Source organism: Leucoraja erinacea, chromosome 7, assembly GCF_028641065.1.
Source record: "Leucoraja erinacea ecotype New England chromosome 7, Leri_hhj_1, whole genome shotgun sequence".
Taxonomy (NCBI): Eukaryota; Metazoa; Chordata; class Chondrichthyes; order Rajiformes; family Rajidae; genus Leucoraja; species Leucoraja erinaceus.
The window spans coordinates 70,664,856-70,683,204 of NC_073383.1; the positions used below are offsets into that span (position 1 = coordinate 70,664,856).

Consider the following 18,349-nt stretch of genomic DNA (forward strand, 5'->3'; position numbering starts at 1 on the left):
TCTAGCACTTGAATTGCCAACACATAGGAGGCCCACAGACCAAGTGCAGATAAATGGGATTAATATAGACGGGTTCTTGATGGTCAGCATGGATAGGGTGGGCCAAAGAGCCCATTTCTGTTTAGTATGATTGTTTTAAAAACTCTGATAGAATTAAGCAAGTGTCTGTATTCATATGTAATAACAATGAACGGCAGATGCTGGTTTCCCAAAGAGAGACACAAAATGGCAGAGTAACTCAATGGGTCAGGCAGCATCTCTGTAGAATTTGAAGCAGGGTCCAGACTTGAAACATCACCCCTCTACATTCTGAAGAGATGCAGTCTGACCCACTGAGTTACTCCAGCACTTTGTGTCTTTCTTTGTCGGTGTTTATAGTCTGCTGCACCACATCCTGATTTTTGTTAGCATTGGCCCTGTACTGCACAGACAATAATTCTCAATTAAATATATTTTTCAAAAATTGCTGAAAACATTCAAAAGATCAGTCAGCATCTGTTGAAGCCGTTTTGTGTTTCAGGTCACAATATCTTTAACATGTTGGATGTTGTAGAACAGTGGAAAAAATAGTGAGGGCTAATAATTAGTAAATAGGGATGTGGATTGTACTAATGTGGTGACGGGGAACCGCAGACAAAGTTTACAAGTAGAGGCATGGAATGCAGCAATGACGACACTCAAGTTTCAGGAACCTCATTGATTATGTTAGAGCGTGCACCAATCATTGTAACTGACAATTAGACCTACTGTCAACAAAGTTACATAATCATTTTATTCGATTTGTTACCTAATTAAGACTTTCTGTAAGCTCCATTCTGTAATCAAGACCTTTTGTTTTAGTGGCAAGGGCCTGTGTGACTCCATGCGGCAAGCGCGACCTAACGTGGTCGCTTGAGCCGTACGGCCCCGCCGTGCTGGTCCCACTTAAATCGCCAGAGCCGTATGGAGTTGTGCGGAGCTGGTCCCGACATCGAGCGGACTTTGCTCCAACTTCATTTCACCCACTCGACCTCCGCACGGCCCCCACTTCTGGTTTGGTCGCGCTTGCCGCATGCAGGCGCATGCTGCTGGGTCCGGCCCTTTAGGTCGCGCTTGCCGCATACAGGTCGCATGCTCGTGGGACAGGCCTTTAATCGTGCTTTTAGTGTAATCTTATCAACTGAGCTCCATTCTGTAATCTAGACCTCGTTTTACTCTTAATCAAGTGTCTGTGTAATCTTGTCATCCGAGAATATAAAAGCTGTGCCAAAGTCGTGCTCAGGATATCAGCATTGGCTGGCCTCCTGGTGCTCACCAGTTTTAAGAAATACTTAGGAAATACTCATCCGTAACTTCGAACACCAATTCCCGCTTGGCCTTTTGCATTTTTGCTCCCACAATGGAAACGGTGAGAAATTTCAAGGTGCACCGAGAGAGGGGGGAAGGGATAGATCGAACAAAGGGGAATCCTTTCGATAATACGAAGCTGGGGTTGTTCTGGTGATAAACTAATGACTAATTGATGGGTTTGAAAGAAAGAACAGGAATAAGTGGACATGTAAAAGCTGTGAAAAATGCAGAATGGTAGGAGGGGCCTGGTCTTGTGGAGGCAGGAAACGCAGCCAGTGTTACAGGTGGATTAGCGACACCAGAAATTGTCAGTCCTGGTACAAAAAGTGAAAGCCAGTTGCCTTAAGTTGCTGAACTCACTCCCTTCTCATACTGAACAGTGAAAATCCAGTCAATGGCATTTCAGACTGTAAACTTGATATTATGGGTAAATTCACAAATATTAATAATTTTGGTCGTAATTCAAGACGTAGAGTTTATCCACACAAACTATTTCTCCACATGCATATCGTTCTCAAAGCAATATTGCAAATGACAGTTTTCCACTTAGAATTTTATTAAAACTTGTTTAAAACTTTTTTTTTTTGCTGCAATCAAGGTCACATTATACAAATTAACACACAAGAAATCCAAGGTTCAGTTTAATATTAAGTACAGCAGTTAACCTGGAAATCATTTGAATTCACTGTACATTGCCCTTCACGTGGTTCTGTGGTAAACTCAGAAATGTCACCAATTTTCACCAAACCAGTCTGCTGTGAGAAACGAACGTGGTAGTGGGGGGCAAAGGAAGAAAATTCTGATCTTCTGCAGACTCTACCATCAAGATGGTAATCGTATAATTAAAATATATTCCAAAATGACAAGTCCTTAACTTCTCTGGTACCACATATTGAAGTGGCTAAACTCTACGTCCTGAATTTCAACCAGAAATATTTATTTTTGTGAATTTGCCCATGAATTCCCTTTGAACTATTTTGCAACCAATGCATAAACGCATTTGCCAAATTGCGCTGTGTTGGCATTCTGAAGATGTTTTGCATCACATACTGACTTACATTAAAATACTGCAGCAAATGACTGGGTGGTGCCATTAGTTCAAGTCAGCTGATTAACCATGTGGGCTTTTGAAAATGCAAAGAATGCTTGGTTGTATACATAACATCTGTAGACAATTTTTTCTGATGCAGGCAAAACGTTGACCCACACAGGTGTCAATGTCACAAGCCTTGAACCAGTTTGGCCACAGAATATGTGGCAACTGTACAGGTTCTTACCGACTGAGTGATTGGTTCCCAACCTTTGTTACTGGGACCAAGTCAAACTGCTCCAACTTTGATGTCAGAAAAAAAAAAGTTTACAGCTATGCTCGCCCCAAATCACATCATCGTGCAGAGCAAAGCTGCTTAGTTAGGGACCATTTTATGCTGACACTTATGGAGAGGGTTTGAGGCAGTTTATCTTCACTTCAGTCAGAACCTCCCACTCCCGTCAATGGGCAGATGAAAGTTACCTCATCAATCTAGGCCGGATTTGAGTTGTGTCTCCAGTCATTGAAGTTTCATCGAGGTACCTACCTTGGTTAGACTTCACTCCCACCTCAGTCAAATGGTCACTGCTTAGAACACTGCTCCACTGGCCTGAGCACATCATCTAAGGTAACAACCCTGTATAGTGAAGGCCAGAGTTGCCACCATTTTGATAGTAAACAAAGATAGCCCTTTTTAGTGAAAAATAAATGATACCTTACACTGTTCAAATAAATGTCATTTTCCTTCATCATTACCAACCAATGGATTGATGAGATCTTTATTTCAGTTTAAGGAAGTCACCATGCATAAACTGACCTCTGGCTTAATCTACATCACCACAATAACTACACTTAAAGTGCTTCACTGGCAGAAACACTCCTGCAATGTCTTTATCACTCACTAGTGTTTGTTCCTTAATGGGCACGCAATGACAGTCAATCATCTAACAGCTACCGTGCAAGACACAGAAAACATTCCTCAGCTGAAATCAATTCACCCAGAGTTAGTCAACAGCAATGTTAATGCTCCCAGCATTCGAGCGGTAGAACCCTTGGCTTCAAGGCTGTTTTGTAACTGGGCCCCAGTGACGGAACATGAAGGGTCTCCATCTGAAACGTCACCCATTCCTTCTCTCCAGAGATGCCTGAGTTACTCCAACATTTGTCCATCTTTGGTGTAAACCAGCACCTGCAGTTCCCTCCTACACACTTTGCTTGTGATTCTATTCCTGCCTGTAGCAGTTCAATCGCAATTACATGGCTTCACAATCAATGGCTTCAAGGGTAAAAAGGTTGGGCATCTCTGGAATGTTTCCAGCCCCAGGGAAAAAACTGATACAGCTCTTCTCACAAGACATCGCATGTTGTTACTAACCCGGACAAGACCCTGGAGTCACTTCCAATGGTAATAGAAAAAAGATCAGCAAACATTCACTGCATAAAATGATCAATCCAAAAGGATCTGATTGGAATGTGAACTCCGGAAGGAAAACAGCCAAAGGTTTAATCAGCGATTACAAACGTCATATAAAGAGAGAGTTAGCTGGGTAGCTGGTTCAATGCGCATTTCCTGCCATCAATCCAACAGGACATCCCCTGCTGACGTTAAGAACGATCAAGTTCCCAATATTTGCAATGCAAAGAAAAGGCAGAACTGAAAGTTGAACTCAAACAATTGGAAGTGTACTCCAGTCATGCTGTGCTCTAATGAGTAGAGCCACATCCACCTTGCCTATTCTCAAACTTAGTTTGACTTTGTTCATCATGGACAGGGCAATGGCTTGCTGAGCCTGACATGACAACGACGATTTTTATTTCCTGCACTGGGAAGGGGGAGAGAATTTCCTTTTCTGATCAGTTAGAAACGTCTCTTTTTGCATGCATGGTACAAGAAAAAGAAGGTGCCATTTACCCAAACACTGACTTAAAAAAAAAACACAGTTGCAGTACAGGTTTAACAGAGAACGCACATATAAAATAGGTATGAAACCCTAACAAAAGTGCAGATAATGTAACCATTGCTAAAAGGAAAAGCCACTTTTATTCCACCTCTTTGAGGGTCTCCCCCAGGTGTAGCTGGTTGAAGACAGTGGACCCTTGTGTGGCCAAACTCTTTACAATGCCGTCTTTATACATTCAAGTGTGCATGTATGTGTGTGTATATATAAAAGGAACTACAGTCGTTCATTTTGTGGCCAACAAAGTTGTTTCACGTCGATTTGGATGCAATCTCCAGGAGGCAGCTAACAATGGATTTAATTCTCTCATTCACATCCCAGTCTCCCCTTACTCCTCGTTTCCACGACACTGCCCCGTGTCTCAGTTAAAGAAGTCAAGGTGCCGCACACTGCTCACGAGCATAGATGCACAGTAACTCAGCCTGGTGGAGCTACTTAGTCCGATACATGGCTCGAAAGTGAAAGGAAACAAAACAACACAAAAACAAAACAAGTCTTTTCTTCAAAGTGGCTTTGCTTCCAAGTTCAGTTCCACTGGAGTCCGGTGAGGTGCTGAACAGGGACTTTGCATTTCACAAGATTGGTCGCTGTAATCAAGTGTGCAAATCTGCTCCGGAGGGAAGAATGCTCTCTCATACTATAAATAACACTGGCGACTGTGCACAGGCTCAAATGTCCTTGTGACACAGACAGGCGGTACATAACTTAGCACTGGTTGCGATGTGCTTTCAGGTCGAACAATAGCAGCTTTCAAGTAGGCGAGAGGCTGCTCACATGACTGAGCACTGCAGTTTGTTTGAACCAGCTGTTCTGTCCCCACGCCATTTTGTTTTCTTTTTCTTTTTCTGGCTCTTCTCCGGTATTTGTTGCCTATTTGGAAAGAAACGGCACGTCATATAATATAATGTTATAGTCAAATAGCATGAAACATAGAAACATAGAAAATAGGTGCAGGAGTAGGCCATTCGGCCCTTCGAGCCTGCACCGCCATTCAATATGATCATGGCTGATCATCCAACTCAGTGTCCCGTACCTGCCTTCTCTCCATACCCCCTGATCCCTTTAGCCACAAGGGCCACATCTAACTCCCTCTTAAATATAGCCAACAAACTGGCCTCAACTACCTTCTGTTGCAGAGGATTCCAGAGATTCACCACTCTCTGTGTGAAAAATGTTTTCCTCATCTCGGTCCTAAAGGATTTCCCCCTTATCCTTAAACTGTGACCCCTTGTTCTGGACTTCCCCAACATCGGAAACAATCTTCCTGCATCTAGCCTGTCCAACCCCTTAAGAAACAGGCCATTCAGCCCAACTTGTCCATGCCAACCAAGATGCCGCATCTAAGCTAGTCCCATCTGCATGCATTTGGCCCATCACCATTCCTATCCATGTATCTGTCCATGTCTTTTTAAAATGCTGCTAATGTACCTTGCCTCAACTACCTCCACTGGCAGCTCATTCCATATATCCCCAAGACTCTGAGTGAAAAGGTTGCCCCTCAGGTTTTTCATAGAGTCATAGAGTGATACAGCATGGAAACAGGCCCTTCGGCCCAACTTGCCCACACCTGTCAACATGTTCCAGCTACACTGGTCCCACCTGCCCACATTTGGTCCATATCCCTCCAAACCTGTCTGATCCATGTACCTGTCTAACTGTTTCTTAAACTTTGGGATAGTTAGTCCCTGCCTCAACTATCTCTGGCAGCTTGTTCCTTACACCCACCATGCCTTATGTGAAAATGTTACCCCTCAGACTCCTATTAAATCTTTTCCTTTTCCCCTTCTCCTCAATTTACATACTCTGGGCAAGAGACGCCGTTCATCTAAAATCTTACCCCCTCATCTTAAAGCTATATCCTCTGGTTCTTGATTCCCCTACCTTGGGTAAAAGACTCTGTGCATTCACCCAATCTATTCCCTTCATGCTTTTGTACACCTCTCTACGATCACCCTTCAGCCACCTTGTGCTCCAAGATATAACATCTTAGCCTGCACAACTTTTCCCATTAGTTCAGGCCCACGAGTCCTGGCAACATACTCATTAATCTTCTCTACACTCATTCCAGCTTAATGATATCCTTCCTCTGGTAGGGTGACCAAAACTGAACTCAATACTCCAAATGTGGCCTCACCAACGACTTCTGCAACTCTAACATAATGTCCCAACTTCAATATTCAATGCCATGACTGATGAAGGCCAATGTATCAAAAACCTTCTTTAACATGCTCTTTAGCTGCTCACTTTCAGCGAACAATGTACCTGTACTCTCGGATCCCTCCACTCTACAATACTCCCAAAGACCCTACCATTCACTGTGTAGGTCCTGTCCTGGTTTGATCTACCCGCAAGACCACTACCATTCACAAGCCCAAAACCTGAAATGATCAAGATCCTCTGCTATTTAAGATAACTATCTTCACTGAGGTACGAACTTACTAATTATTTGAACCCTCATCCAGGGTGGCGTTAATGAACGCTAAAATGGGCACTCTAGCAAGGTGATCAGTAGGCATGGGTAATGGTAAAAACAAAATAAACTAAAACTCCCACTTTAGCAGTCTACCAGTATTTCAAATTTAACGTTTCCCTTGTCCATCAAATCTTGAGGTTACTCTGATTAAGATTGGTGGTGCTCGGCTTAATCATTGACCAAATATTGATGGAAATAATATTGCAAAGACAAAACCTGAAATATCATTAAACAATTTGAGGTCCTTTTGACCCCTATAATGAACGACATGGGCAAGCTGTGCATAGGGGCCGGTTTCACCCTTTTTTACCCAAAGAGTTGTGAATCTGTGCAATTCTCTGCCACAGAAGGAAGTGGGCACCAATTCACTGGATGCATTCAAGAGAGAGTAGGTATAGCTCTTAGGGCTAACGGAATCAAGGGATATGGGGAAAAAGCAGGAACAGGGTACTGATTTTGGATGATCAGCCATGATCATACTGGATGGCGGTGCTGACTCGAAGGGCTGAATGGCCTACTCCTGCACCTATTTTCTACGTTTCAGTGCTGTAAGAGACTATGACTGCTATCTAAGCTGTCACATTGTCCAGTGCCTAACAGTTTAAGGACGAACATGTCATTCCCTGAAGCATTACTATTAACTTGCACGGTGGTACAAATTTCATGCTCCATCCATCTAATAAAAAAAATCGCAATATGTTATTGAGAAAATGAGCTGGCTGTTTTCTTGGGGCCCTTGCCAATATTCTTCTTTAGCCAATAAAAACAAAATCTTATGAGCCATTGAGGTCTGTGGGAGTTGCTGTCCACAAACTGATATCTCATCTGCCTGGAACAACAGTATTTACACTCCAGATGTACTTTATGGGCTGAAAACTATTTCTGACCCAGGGCGTTATATAAATGATTGTTTTTTTTATTTATATGGAAAGAATAGCTACCTCCGTTAATTGATACTGATAGACGCAGTCAATAATAAGCTGCATTCTCTTTAGTTTTAGTTTTAGAGAGACTGCCCACCGAGTCCATGCCGACCAGAGATCCCCGCAGACTAATGCCCCTGTCCCACTTAGGAAACCTGAAAGGAAACCTCCGGAGACTTTGCGCCCCACCCAAGGTTTCCGGGCGGTTCCCGGAGGTTGCAGGTGGTTGCTGGAGGTTGCAGGTAGTGGAAGCAGGTAGGGTGACTGACAAAAACCCCCGGGTAGTGCTTCCACTACCTGCAACCTCCGGCAACCACCTGCAACCTCCGGGAACCGCAGTGAAACCTTGGGTGGGACGCAAAGTCTCCAGAGGTTTCCGTTCAAGTTTCCTAAGTGGGACAGGGGCATAATTACACTATCCTACGCACTAGGGACAATTTACAATTTTACCGTACCTAATTAATCTACAAACCTGTACATCTTTGGAGTGCAGGAGGAAACCTGAGCACCCGGAGAAAACCCATTGGTTTGCGGGGAGAACGTACAAACTCCGTAAAGACAGTCTCTGTAGTCAGGGTCTGTGGCGCTGTAAAGCAGCAACTCTACTGGTGTGCCGCTGTGCCACTCCCTGATAATATTTGATACCAAGTCACATATTTAGGAGCAGGTTTTGACAGTTTGTTTTTTGTTATAAGGAGAATGGTGGATAGGGGAAGTTGGGGAGGGAATCCCAGAGTGTAGATAATGATGTCGTTTGGAGATGTGTCAAAAGCAGCCATTATGAAAAATAATGGTAACACCCAAATTTGTTCAGTGAATTAACTCATTTATATATTTTGTTTAAGAAAGAACTGCAGATGCTGGAAAAATCGAAGGTAGACAAAAATGCTGGAGAAACTCAGCGGGTGAGGCAGCATTGCTGAAGAAGGGTCTCGACCCGAAACGTCGCCTATTCCTTCGCTCCTAGATGTTACTTCACCCGCTGAGTTTCTCCAGCATTCCTGTTTATATATTATAGTCTTTCTCAATGCTGAATCAAGGAAGGAGGCACTGTCACAGCAAAACACAGCTCGGTTGGAAGTTCTTCATGGGACATTCTGTCAAAATTGAATGGCTGGGATTATCTTGCAATGTGTGCAAGGCTTAAAAATTAAAATAAGGAAAATAAAAATTTGATTTTCCATTCCCGCTTTTAGCCGATGAGGGACTGTTCACAAGTCTGAACTTAGCAGAAACATTCCTTGAAATATTTTTCCGTTGAGTTTAGTTTAGAGATACAGCATGGAAACAGGCCCTTTGGCCATGCCAACCAACAACCACCCATACACTAGAGGTCATTTATTTTATAGGGGCGCGTTAACCTAGAAACCTGCACGTCTTTGGAATGTGGGAGGAAACCGGATAACCCGGAGGAACACCACACAGTCAAAGGGAGAACGTACAAACTCCGTATAGGCAGTACCCGTAGTCAGGATTGAACACGGGTGTCTGTTACAGTAAGGCAGCAACCCTACTGCCACGCCACTGTGCCGCCCGAAACTGGTGACAACATCCACAAGTTCTCAGAGAATAAGTACCATCCTTTCATTGCACTATCCTTGCTTCAGAAAGGTTCTGACAGTTCATGCAGAACACACAAAGTGAACGATACCACTGGAGTATGATCAAGTTGAAGGCACCCACCTTATGACTCTGACAAGATCATGAAAAGCTTTGTCGACATTCAGAGGTGGATCCTTAGCACTAGTCTCGATGTAAGGTATCTTGGGCAAAAGAAAAAGATTTGTTGATTTCTAACAATGAGACACAGAATGGTAAAACATGATAAGCTTATTTAAGATTCCCACCCGCACCACCCCCTCCCCGGGCACTCTCCCTTGCAGCCGCATGAGATGCTACACGTGTCGCTTTACCTCCCCCCTCGACTCCATTCAAGGACCAAGCAGTCGTTCCAGGTGCGACAGAGGTTTACCTGCATCTCCTCCAACCTCATCTATTGCATCCGCTGCTCTAGATGCCAGCTGATCTACATCGGTGAGACCAAGCGTAGGCTTGGTGATCGTTTCGCCGAACACCTCCGCTCGGTCCGCATTAACCAACCTGATCTCCCTGTGGCTCAGCACTTCAACTCCCCCTCCCATTCCGAATCCGACCTTTCTGTCTTGGGCCTCCTCCATGGCCAGAGTGAGCACCACCGGAAATCGGAGGAGCAGCACCTCATTTTCCGCTTGGGAAGTCTGCACCCCAGTGGCTTGAACATTGTCTTCTCCAATTTCCGGTAACCTTTGCTGTCTCCTCCCTTCTCAGCTCTCCCTCAATCCTCAGGCTCCTCCTCTTCCTTTCTTCTTCTCGCCCCTCCCCCGCTTCAGTCTGAAGAAGGGTTTCGGCCCGAAATGTTGCCTATTTCCATCGCTCCATAGATGCTGCCGCACCCGCTGAGTTTCTCTAGCATTTTTGTCTACCATAAGTTTAGTTAAGTTTAGTTTATAGATACAGCACGCAAACAGGCCCATCAGTCAACCAAGTCCGCACCAACCAGCGATCACCCCATACACTAGCACTATCCTGCACACAAGGAACAATTTACAATTTTACCGAAGCCAATTAACCTACAACCCTGTACATCTTTGGAGTGTAGGATGAAACTGGAGCACCTGGAGAAAACCCAAGCAGTCATGGGGAGAACGTATAAACTCTGTACAGACAGTACCTGTAGTCAGGATCGAACCCGGGTCTCTGGTGCAGTAAGGCCGCAACTCTACAGCTGCGCCACTGGGCTGTTCATCTATGTGAAATGCAAGTTCTGAACTATGTAACATTGCCTCAGCCATCAGGAATGGGGTAAGAGTCACAAAAATTAGCCACCACGTTGCATCCAGTACTTTTGTAATCAACATTAATGGAAATGGCAAAAAGTTACTGCCACTTCCTTGATACAGGCGGCCATCACCCCAAGTGTGGATGTATGTGGGAAAACGTGATTAGTGACAAAATTGGGAATTCCATAGAGAAATGCCCAACACATGGGATCTAAGAAAGAAATCAGTTTTAACAAGGGCGGCACGGTGGCGCAGCAGTAGAGTTACTGTCTTACAGCGCCAGAGACCCGGGTTCGATCCCGACTATGAGTGCAATCTGTAGGGAGTTTGTACGTTCTCCCTGAGACCTACGTGGGTTTTCTCCGGGTGCTCCGGTTTCCACACAAACTCTAAAGATGTAAAAGTTTGTAGTTAATTGGCTGGTAAAATTATCCCTGGGGTGTGTAGGATGGTGTTCATGTGCGGGGATCGCTGGTCGACATGGAGTCCGTGGGCCAAAGGGCCTGTTTCCGCACTGTATCTCTAATCTAAACTAAACTCTGAAGAAGGGCCTCGACCCGAAACGTTACCCATTCCTTCTCCCCAGAGATGTTGCCTGGCCCGCTGAGTTATTCCAGCATTTTGTGTCTATCTAAACTAAAAGATAAGCTGGGCACATAACAGATTGGTAGAAACTGAGGAGAGGCAGAGAAGAGTTCCGAAGATGCAGAGGAGAATGTGTATGCACCTAGTGTGTGTCCTGATGCAGTGCTTGTTTTACAGTTAGGCCTGATACAAATTAAACTACAACAATCTCATCAACTGTTAATATACTGAAGAAGATCCCTGAAGGACTGGCCTTCCAATTTGCCCTCAGTCATCTTGCAAGGTGCCAAAAGTTCATCCTTATTAAACAACATGGCCAGAACAAAGGTGAAGACAAATAAATCATGGCAGTATCTGGGTTTCCTATTGAAGAACACCTCTTACACAGGGCAAGGTAATGTTACTTATTAATAAAAGGATAGCTTCTGCAGTCCTATCTAACACAGAAAATGCTGAACAAAGTTTCCTTTGACAATACTTACATTGTATTTGGCTGCCATCTCTCTTCCTTGGTCGCTTGTGACCTTCTGCAAGTGCATTAAGTCAACCTTGTTGGCCACCAGGATCATGGGGAAAGACTCCCTGCAATAGTTGGACAGGGACCAACATTAAACATTACGTTCAACAATACAAGTCAAACCACTGACCACCTTCCTCATTCATAAAGTCAAATAGTTTGTCAAAGTTTACAGAACATGTTACACGTAAAAAAACATCTCAAATGCCTTCTCGAAAAGATTGGAAGTGGATTTGAATGTCTTCTGCATCAGCAAAAATATATTTAACTTCATAATTCAATCAAACAAGTTCAACAATTCAGACAAAATGTGTGGGAAGGAACAGCAGATGCTGGTTTAAATCGAAGATAGACACAAAATGCTGAATGAATTCACACAGAGTGGTGAATCTGTGGAACTCTCTGCCACAGAAGGTAGTTGAGGCCAGTTCATTGGCTATATTTAAGAGGGAGTTGTGGCCCTTGTGGCTAAAGGATCAGGGGGTATGGAGAGAAGGCAGGTACAGGATACTGAGTTGGATGATCAGCCATGATCATATTGATTGCCGGTACAGGCTCGAAAGGCCGAATGGCCTACTCCTGCACCTATTTTCTATGTTTCTATGAATTCAGCGAGACCGGCAGCATCTCTGGGGAGAAGGAATGGGTGACATTTCGGATTGAGACCCTTCTTCAGACTGAAAAATCACTCGTGAAGAAGGGTCTCGACCTGCAACGTCACCCATTCCTTCTCTCCAGAGATGCTGCGTGTCCTGCAGAGTTACTCCAGCATTTTGTGTTTGTTCAGTGGTTTCACAGTTGCAGATTAATGGAAAGGCCTATTGTGTTACTCTGCAGTGCAGGCTGGTACAATTGCTGGTACCATCTACTGAGTGGATAACAAATGCTGTTAATCGTTCTATTAGTTAATGATACAACCAGAAACACGAGTGGCAAATAATTTGTTTGGTTGGTTGTTTGTCTTTTGCAGAAACTCAGCGGATGAGGCAGCATCTATGGAGCTTGAAGGAAATAGGTGACGTTTCGGGTCGAGGCCCTTCTTCAGACTGTGAGGGTGGGGAGGGCGGCGGGGACAGGAAGAAGAAAGGAAGAGCTGGAGACAGTGGGCTGTGGGAGAGCTGGGAAGGGGAGTGGAAAGAAGCCCAAGGCGTAGCTATGGGCCCAAGCTATGCCTGCCACTTTGTAGATCTTTGTTCGAGGCGTACCATGGCCCTATTCCTGAACTCTACCTCCGCTACAGCGACAACTGCATTGGTGCCACCTCCTACACCCATACACAACTCACTGGCCATCCATTTCACCACTAACTTCCATCCGGCACTGAAATACACCTGGACCATTTCCAACCTCTCCCTACTGTTTCTAGACCCCACTCTCTCCATCGCAGGTGATAGACTACTGACCCACATCTACTATAAACCCACCGACTCCCATGGCTATCTGGACTACACTTCTTCCCACCCTGCTTCCTTTAAGGGCTCTATCCCCTACTCCCAATTCCTCCGTTTACGCCGCATCTGCATCCAGGATATGGTGTTCCAAACCAGGGCATCGGAGATGTCCTCATTCTTTAGGGAACAGGGGTTCCCCTCTTCCACTATAGATGAGGCTCTCACCAGGGTCTCTTCTATACGCCGTAACTCTGATCTCACTCCCCATCCCCCACTCGTAACAAGGGCAGCTCAGATTCAGATTCAGATTCAATTTTAATTGTCATTGTCAGTGTACAGTACAGAGACAACGAAATGCTATAAATGCAACGAAAACGAGCTCTCCCACAGCCCACTGTCTCCGCCTCTTCCTTTCTTCTTCCCGCCCGCCCCCCCCCCCATCCTCACATCAGTCTGAAGAAGGGTCTCGACCCGAAACGCCGCCTATTTCCTTCGCTCCATAGATGCTGCCTCACCCGCTGAGTTTCTCCAGCATTTTTGTCTACCTTCGATTTTCCAGCATCTGCAGTTCCTTCTTAAACAGATGATGGCAGTAAGTCAGTTGGTAGCATCCTCTCTGCTGAGATTCCTCTGATTCTTGGTTCAACTCCCACTTCTAAGATATGAGCACGGAAAAATGTCCATGGTGCAGTGCTGAAGGAGGGCTGCTTTGTCAAAGGTGCTTAGTTTTGGTTCAGCCATTAAATCAATACCCAGTCTGCTCTCTTGGATGGATGTAATAAAATATCCTTTTCTACTATTCTGTAGAAGTCGGGGTGTTATCACTGGCCAATATTTATCCTTGAATCAACATTTAAAACAGACTGTTAGCACATTATCTCATTGTTGTTTGTGGGAGATTGCTGTATATAAATTGGCTGGTTTATTATAGTGACTACACTTCTTCTTGCGTTTGGCGTGCACAGCCTAAAGTAGTCGGACAACTTGTTCTATTTGATCTTATTTGATTGTGCATGCCAGGTTGATTGCATTCGTCGAATCAGGGCGGACCCTGTGACTACACTTCAAAGGTACTGAATTGAAACATTCTGAAACATTCTGTCAGGGATGTAAAATGCACATTGTAAATTTGGGTCTTTCTTTTTTAATGATAACCATATACAATGAACCATTTGAACATTATTAAGTTATACTGCACTGAGCGGTTTTATTGGCGATATCCAGGAATGGCCGTACTCGACTGTTATCATAGCCTGCTGTCAGGATTGGGTCATTGAAAGCTGATGGCACAATTATAAAAGGCACTCAAATCTTTCACAGAGCTCCCAAATTATCAAAGCAATTTAGCTAGTTTGTGGTCAAATCATACTGCATTAAAATAAATCAGATGCTTAACTGTGTAAGATATAATCCATTATGTTGGCAAGTATAGATTTCTGTCAGTCTTGGCCTTCTTTCAGCCAAACAATGTTTCCAGTCAAAGCCAAACAAAGAATAATGGGCCTGGTCCCACCGGTGATTTTTTGGACGACTACAGGCGACTGCCACAAAATTTTCAACATGTTGAACATTTTTCAGCGACAGTGGCGACAATTTTTCCTGTTGTATGTTGTCATAGGTTGACATAGGTGTTGTCGTAGGTTGTCGCCAGGTGTCGTAGGTGAATTCCATTAAAACTAGTCTCTGGCAGTCGCCTAAGTGGGACAGGCCCATAAGGCTCTCCAACTTTAAGCCTGCGCATGCAATAATAAATTTTGTGTACTTTTTGCTTTAACTTGGAAAACCACTTCTATTATAAGCCCCAATGACTTTCTGACTCAGAGGCCTCAACTGAACTTCCTTATCATAAATTCATATCAATAGTTGGCATAAATAGAGTACTTTCTTGATTAATACGGGTGTCAGAAGTTATGGGGAGGAAGCAGGAGAATGGGATTGAGAGGGAAAGATAAATCAGGAGGCTGCAGGGAGGGAGAAGGGAGCAATCCCTGAGGAGAGGAATATGTGACTGATGATGGAGCTCACATAAATGTGTGATTGATGATCCATTGAATAGGATGGAAAGTGAAGCCATGGGGAACTCTAATCTTGTCAAGATTGGCATAGAAATGATGGTAAAATCCAAGGTTCTTTTTCTTTGGAATAGTAAGTCAATGAGCGGTATGGGGACACATTAGTTTGTGCTGCTGCCTCATAGCTGCCTCAAACCAAGTTTAATCCCGACCTCGGGTGCTGTCGGTGTGCAATTTATACATTTCCCCTGTGAGCATGTCGGCTTCCTCCGAATGTGCCAGTTTCCATCCCCATCCCAAGGATGCGCTGGTAGGATAATTGTCCAATGTCGGTTTAGTTTAGAGATGTTCAAAAATTCCGCGCGGCAACGGCCTGCCGGCCCGCAGCCGCCTGACACCGTGCGCACCGCCTCGACGGGCATGCGCACCGTCTTGACGCCGTAGGTCACACGTGAACTTCCCGCGGATTTCGCTCGAACTTCACGTCACTCACTCGACCTCCGCGCGGCCCCCGCTTCCGGTTTGGTCGTGCTTGCCGCATGCAGGTCGCATGCTCGTGGGACAGGCCCTTAAGGAAACCCAGGAAGTCACAGGGAAACTCCACACAGAAAGTACACAAGGTCGGGATCGCACCGGGTCTCTGGCGCTGTGAGGCCACAGCTCTACCACTCCGCCACTGTGCCACTATGCGCCACACTACCACTATGTTGAGATGGGTCTGGAAAGCTTTTCTTTGGAGGGTGTGAGTTTAATCAGCCGGGTGACCTCATTTATAAGTAATAGCAGCAGAATTCGGCCATTCGGCCCCTCAAGTCTACTCCACCATTTAATCATGGCTGATCTATCGTTCCCTCTCAACTCCATTCTCCTGCCTTCTCCCCATAACCCCTGACATTCACACTAATCAAGAATCTATCAATCTCTGCCTTAAAGATATCTATTGACTTGACCTCCACTGCCATCAGTAGCAATGAATTCCACAGATTCATCATCCTTTGAGTAAACAAATCCCTCCTCATCTCCTTTCTATAGGTACGTCCTTTTATTCTGAGTATGACCTCTGGCCACTAGTGGAAACATCCTCTCCATATCCACGCTATCCAGGCTTTTCACTATTCGGTAAGTTTCAATGAGGTTCTCCCTCAACCTTCTAAACTCCAGTGAGTACAGACCCAGGGCAAGGACTCGCTATATATGCCTATCGTCAGTTTTGGCACAATATTTTTACCTTACTATCTGCACATCCAGCCTGTCAGACAAGTTCACAGCTTTGTTTTAAGGAATACATCGCCCACACAAAGAAGCATAATGTGCTTCCAACTGCTACATTTATTCATGTGGCCTCCCTATATCTAATATATTCCCTTCATTCTAACTAACCCTCCTCCATCTTCGCTGCTACTTTTAACTAACTTGTTTTCTCTCTGAAGTTAGACACAAAAGGCTGGAGTAACTCAGAGGCACAGGCAGCATCTCTGGAGGGAAGGAATGGGGACGTTTCGGGTCGATACCCCTTCTTCAGAGTTTAGTTCAGTGTGGGAGGAAATCGAAGCTCTCGGAGAAAACCCACACAAGTCAGGGGGAGAACGGACAAACTCCATAAGACAAGCACCCTAAGCCAGGACTGAATGCGGGTCTCTGGCGCTGTATGTGCTGAAATGCAGCAACTCCGTCGCGGCGCCAGCGTGCCGCCATTGACGCCAAGCCTGATCTCTGATAACGATGGGAGGGCCTACCGTGAGGAGGTGGCTGATCCAGCACTCTGGTATCAGGCCAACAGCCTCCTCTTGATTGTCACAAAAAACTAAGGAGCTGATTGCGGACTTTAGAAGGGCACAACATCCGAGGACGTACAAGCCACTGGAGATAAATGGGACCACTCTGTATAGGGCGAACTGCTTTAAATACCTGGGAATGAAATGAAATGAAATGAAAAAAAAAAAAAATGAAATGATTCAATTTATTGTCATTGTCAGTGTACAGTACAGAGACAACGAAATGCATTTTTAGCATCTCCCTTGAAAGGGAGACACAGGGCGTCGCGGTGTGCCCGCGCCTGCCGCCGTAATTACATTCCATTACAGGCAAAGGTGGGTGAAGTGTCTTGCCCAAGGACACAACGACAGTATGCACTCCAAGCGGGATTTGAACCGGCTACCTTCCGGTCGCCAGCCGAACTCTTAGCCCATTGTGCTATCTGTCGCCCGATGGAGTCCACACCACAGAGGATCTGACATGGACAACACACACTGCCGCACTGGTGAGTAAGGCAAGGCAAGCGCCTTTACCACAGGCAGCTGAGGAAATTCAGAGTCTCTCTGAGGATCCTTCAGTGCTTCTACTCTGGGGCCGTAGAAAGCATCTTATCCGGCAGCATCACAATCTGGTTTGCGGACTGATCTGCCCAGGACAGGAAGCCTATTCCTTCGCTCCATACATGCTGCCTCACCCACTGAGTTTCTCCGGCACTTTTGTCCACCTTCACTCTTACACTGCTGTGTGGGAGCCTGCAGTGGACAATTCTACTGCTGCCGTTCCACCATTACAATAAGATTCTGAGTGAGATATGGAGGAATTTCTTAGAATGGACATGAGGAGGAATTTCTTAAGCCAGAGGGTGGTGAATCCGTGGAATTAATTGCTGCAGATGACTGTGAAGGCCTGGGCATTGGGGATTCATAAAGCAGAGATGGATAGATTCTTGATTAGTAAGGGTGTCAAGGGTTACAGGGAGAAGGCACGGGAATGGGGTTGGGAGGGAAACATTGAGCAGCCATGATTAAATGACAGTAGACTAGATGGGCCGAATGGCCTAATTCTGCCTCAATGTCTTATGTATTATATACATATCATAAATTGATAAGATCTTTGAAACATCCAGTGAGATGCGTGGAAACGTTTGAATGGATATATTTGAAGCAGCAGACTAAAGAAAGATTAAATTGTTACATTAAAAAGTCCATATGCTGACAATTTAAGACGAGGCCATGGAGTTCAAGGAAGCAGGACTCGCGCAACATTACAGAGACGTACCTGTCTTTGACTCGAAGGATGAGCTGGTGAAACCTGTCCACATGTTCAAAGCTGGCCTTGTCCGTGACTGAATAGACTATGAGAAACCCATCTCCTGTCCTCATGTATTGCTCTCTCATCGCACTGAATTCCTCTTGACCAGCGGTGTCCAGCACTATGAGGAGACAAAAAAAAAGATTATTGAGATAGAAATTGTTCTTTAGATTTTAGAAATACAGCGCGGAAAGAGGTCCTTTGGCCCACCGAGTCCACACTGACCAGCGATCACCACCTTCACTA

The 18,349-nt window shown here is 45.0% G+C and overlaps 1 protein-coding gene across 3 annotated transcripts in view; it reads right to left on the reverse strand.

The window, feature by feature from the left end:
* Window positions 1-1,867: 1,867 nt before the first annotated feature.
* The window catches only part of LOC129699105 (ras-related protein M-Ras), a 55,699-nt gene continuing 39,217 nt past the window's right edge, over window positions 1,868-18,349 (reverse strand). For all 3 annotated transcript variants that reach the window (XM_055638762.1, XM_055638764.1, XM_055638763.1), the window contains exons 3-6: window positions 18,071-18,224; window positions 11,600-11,699; window positions 9,397-9,476; window positions 1,868-5,187 (exon numbers count right to left, since the gene is read on the reverse strand). In XM_055638762.1, coding sequence (XP_055494737.1) covers window positions 5,088-5,187; window positions 9,397-9,476; window positions 11,600-11,699; window positions 18,071-18,224 — 434 coding nt within the window. In that variant the 3' untranslated portion in view covers window positions 1,868-5,087. The remainder of the gene's footprint in view (window positions 5,188-9,396; window positions 9,477-11,599; window positions 11,700-18,070; window positions 18,225-18,349) is intronic.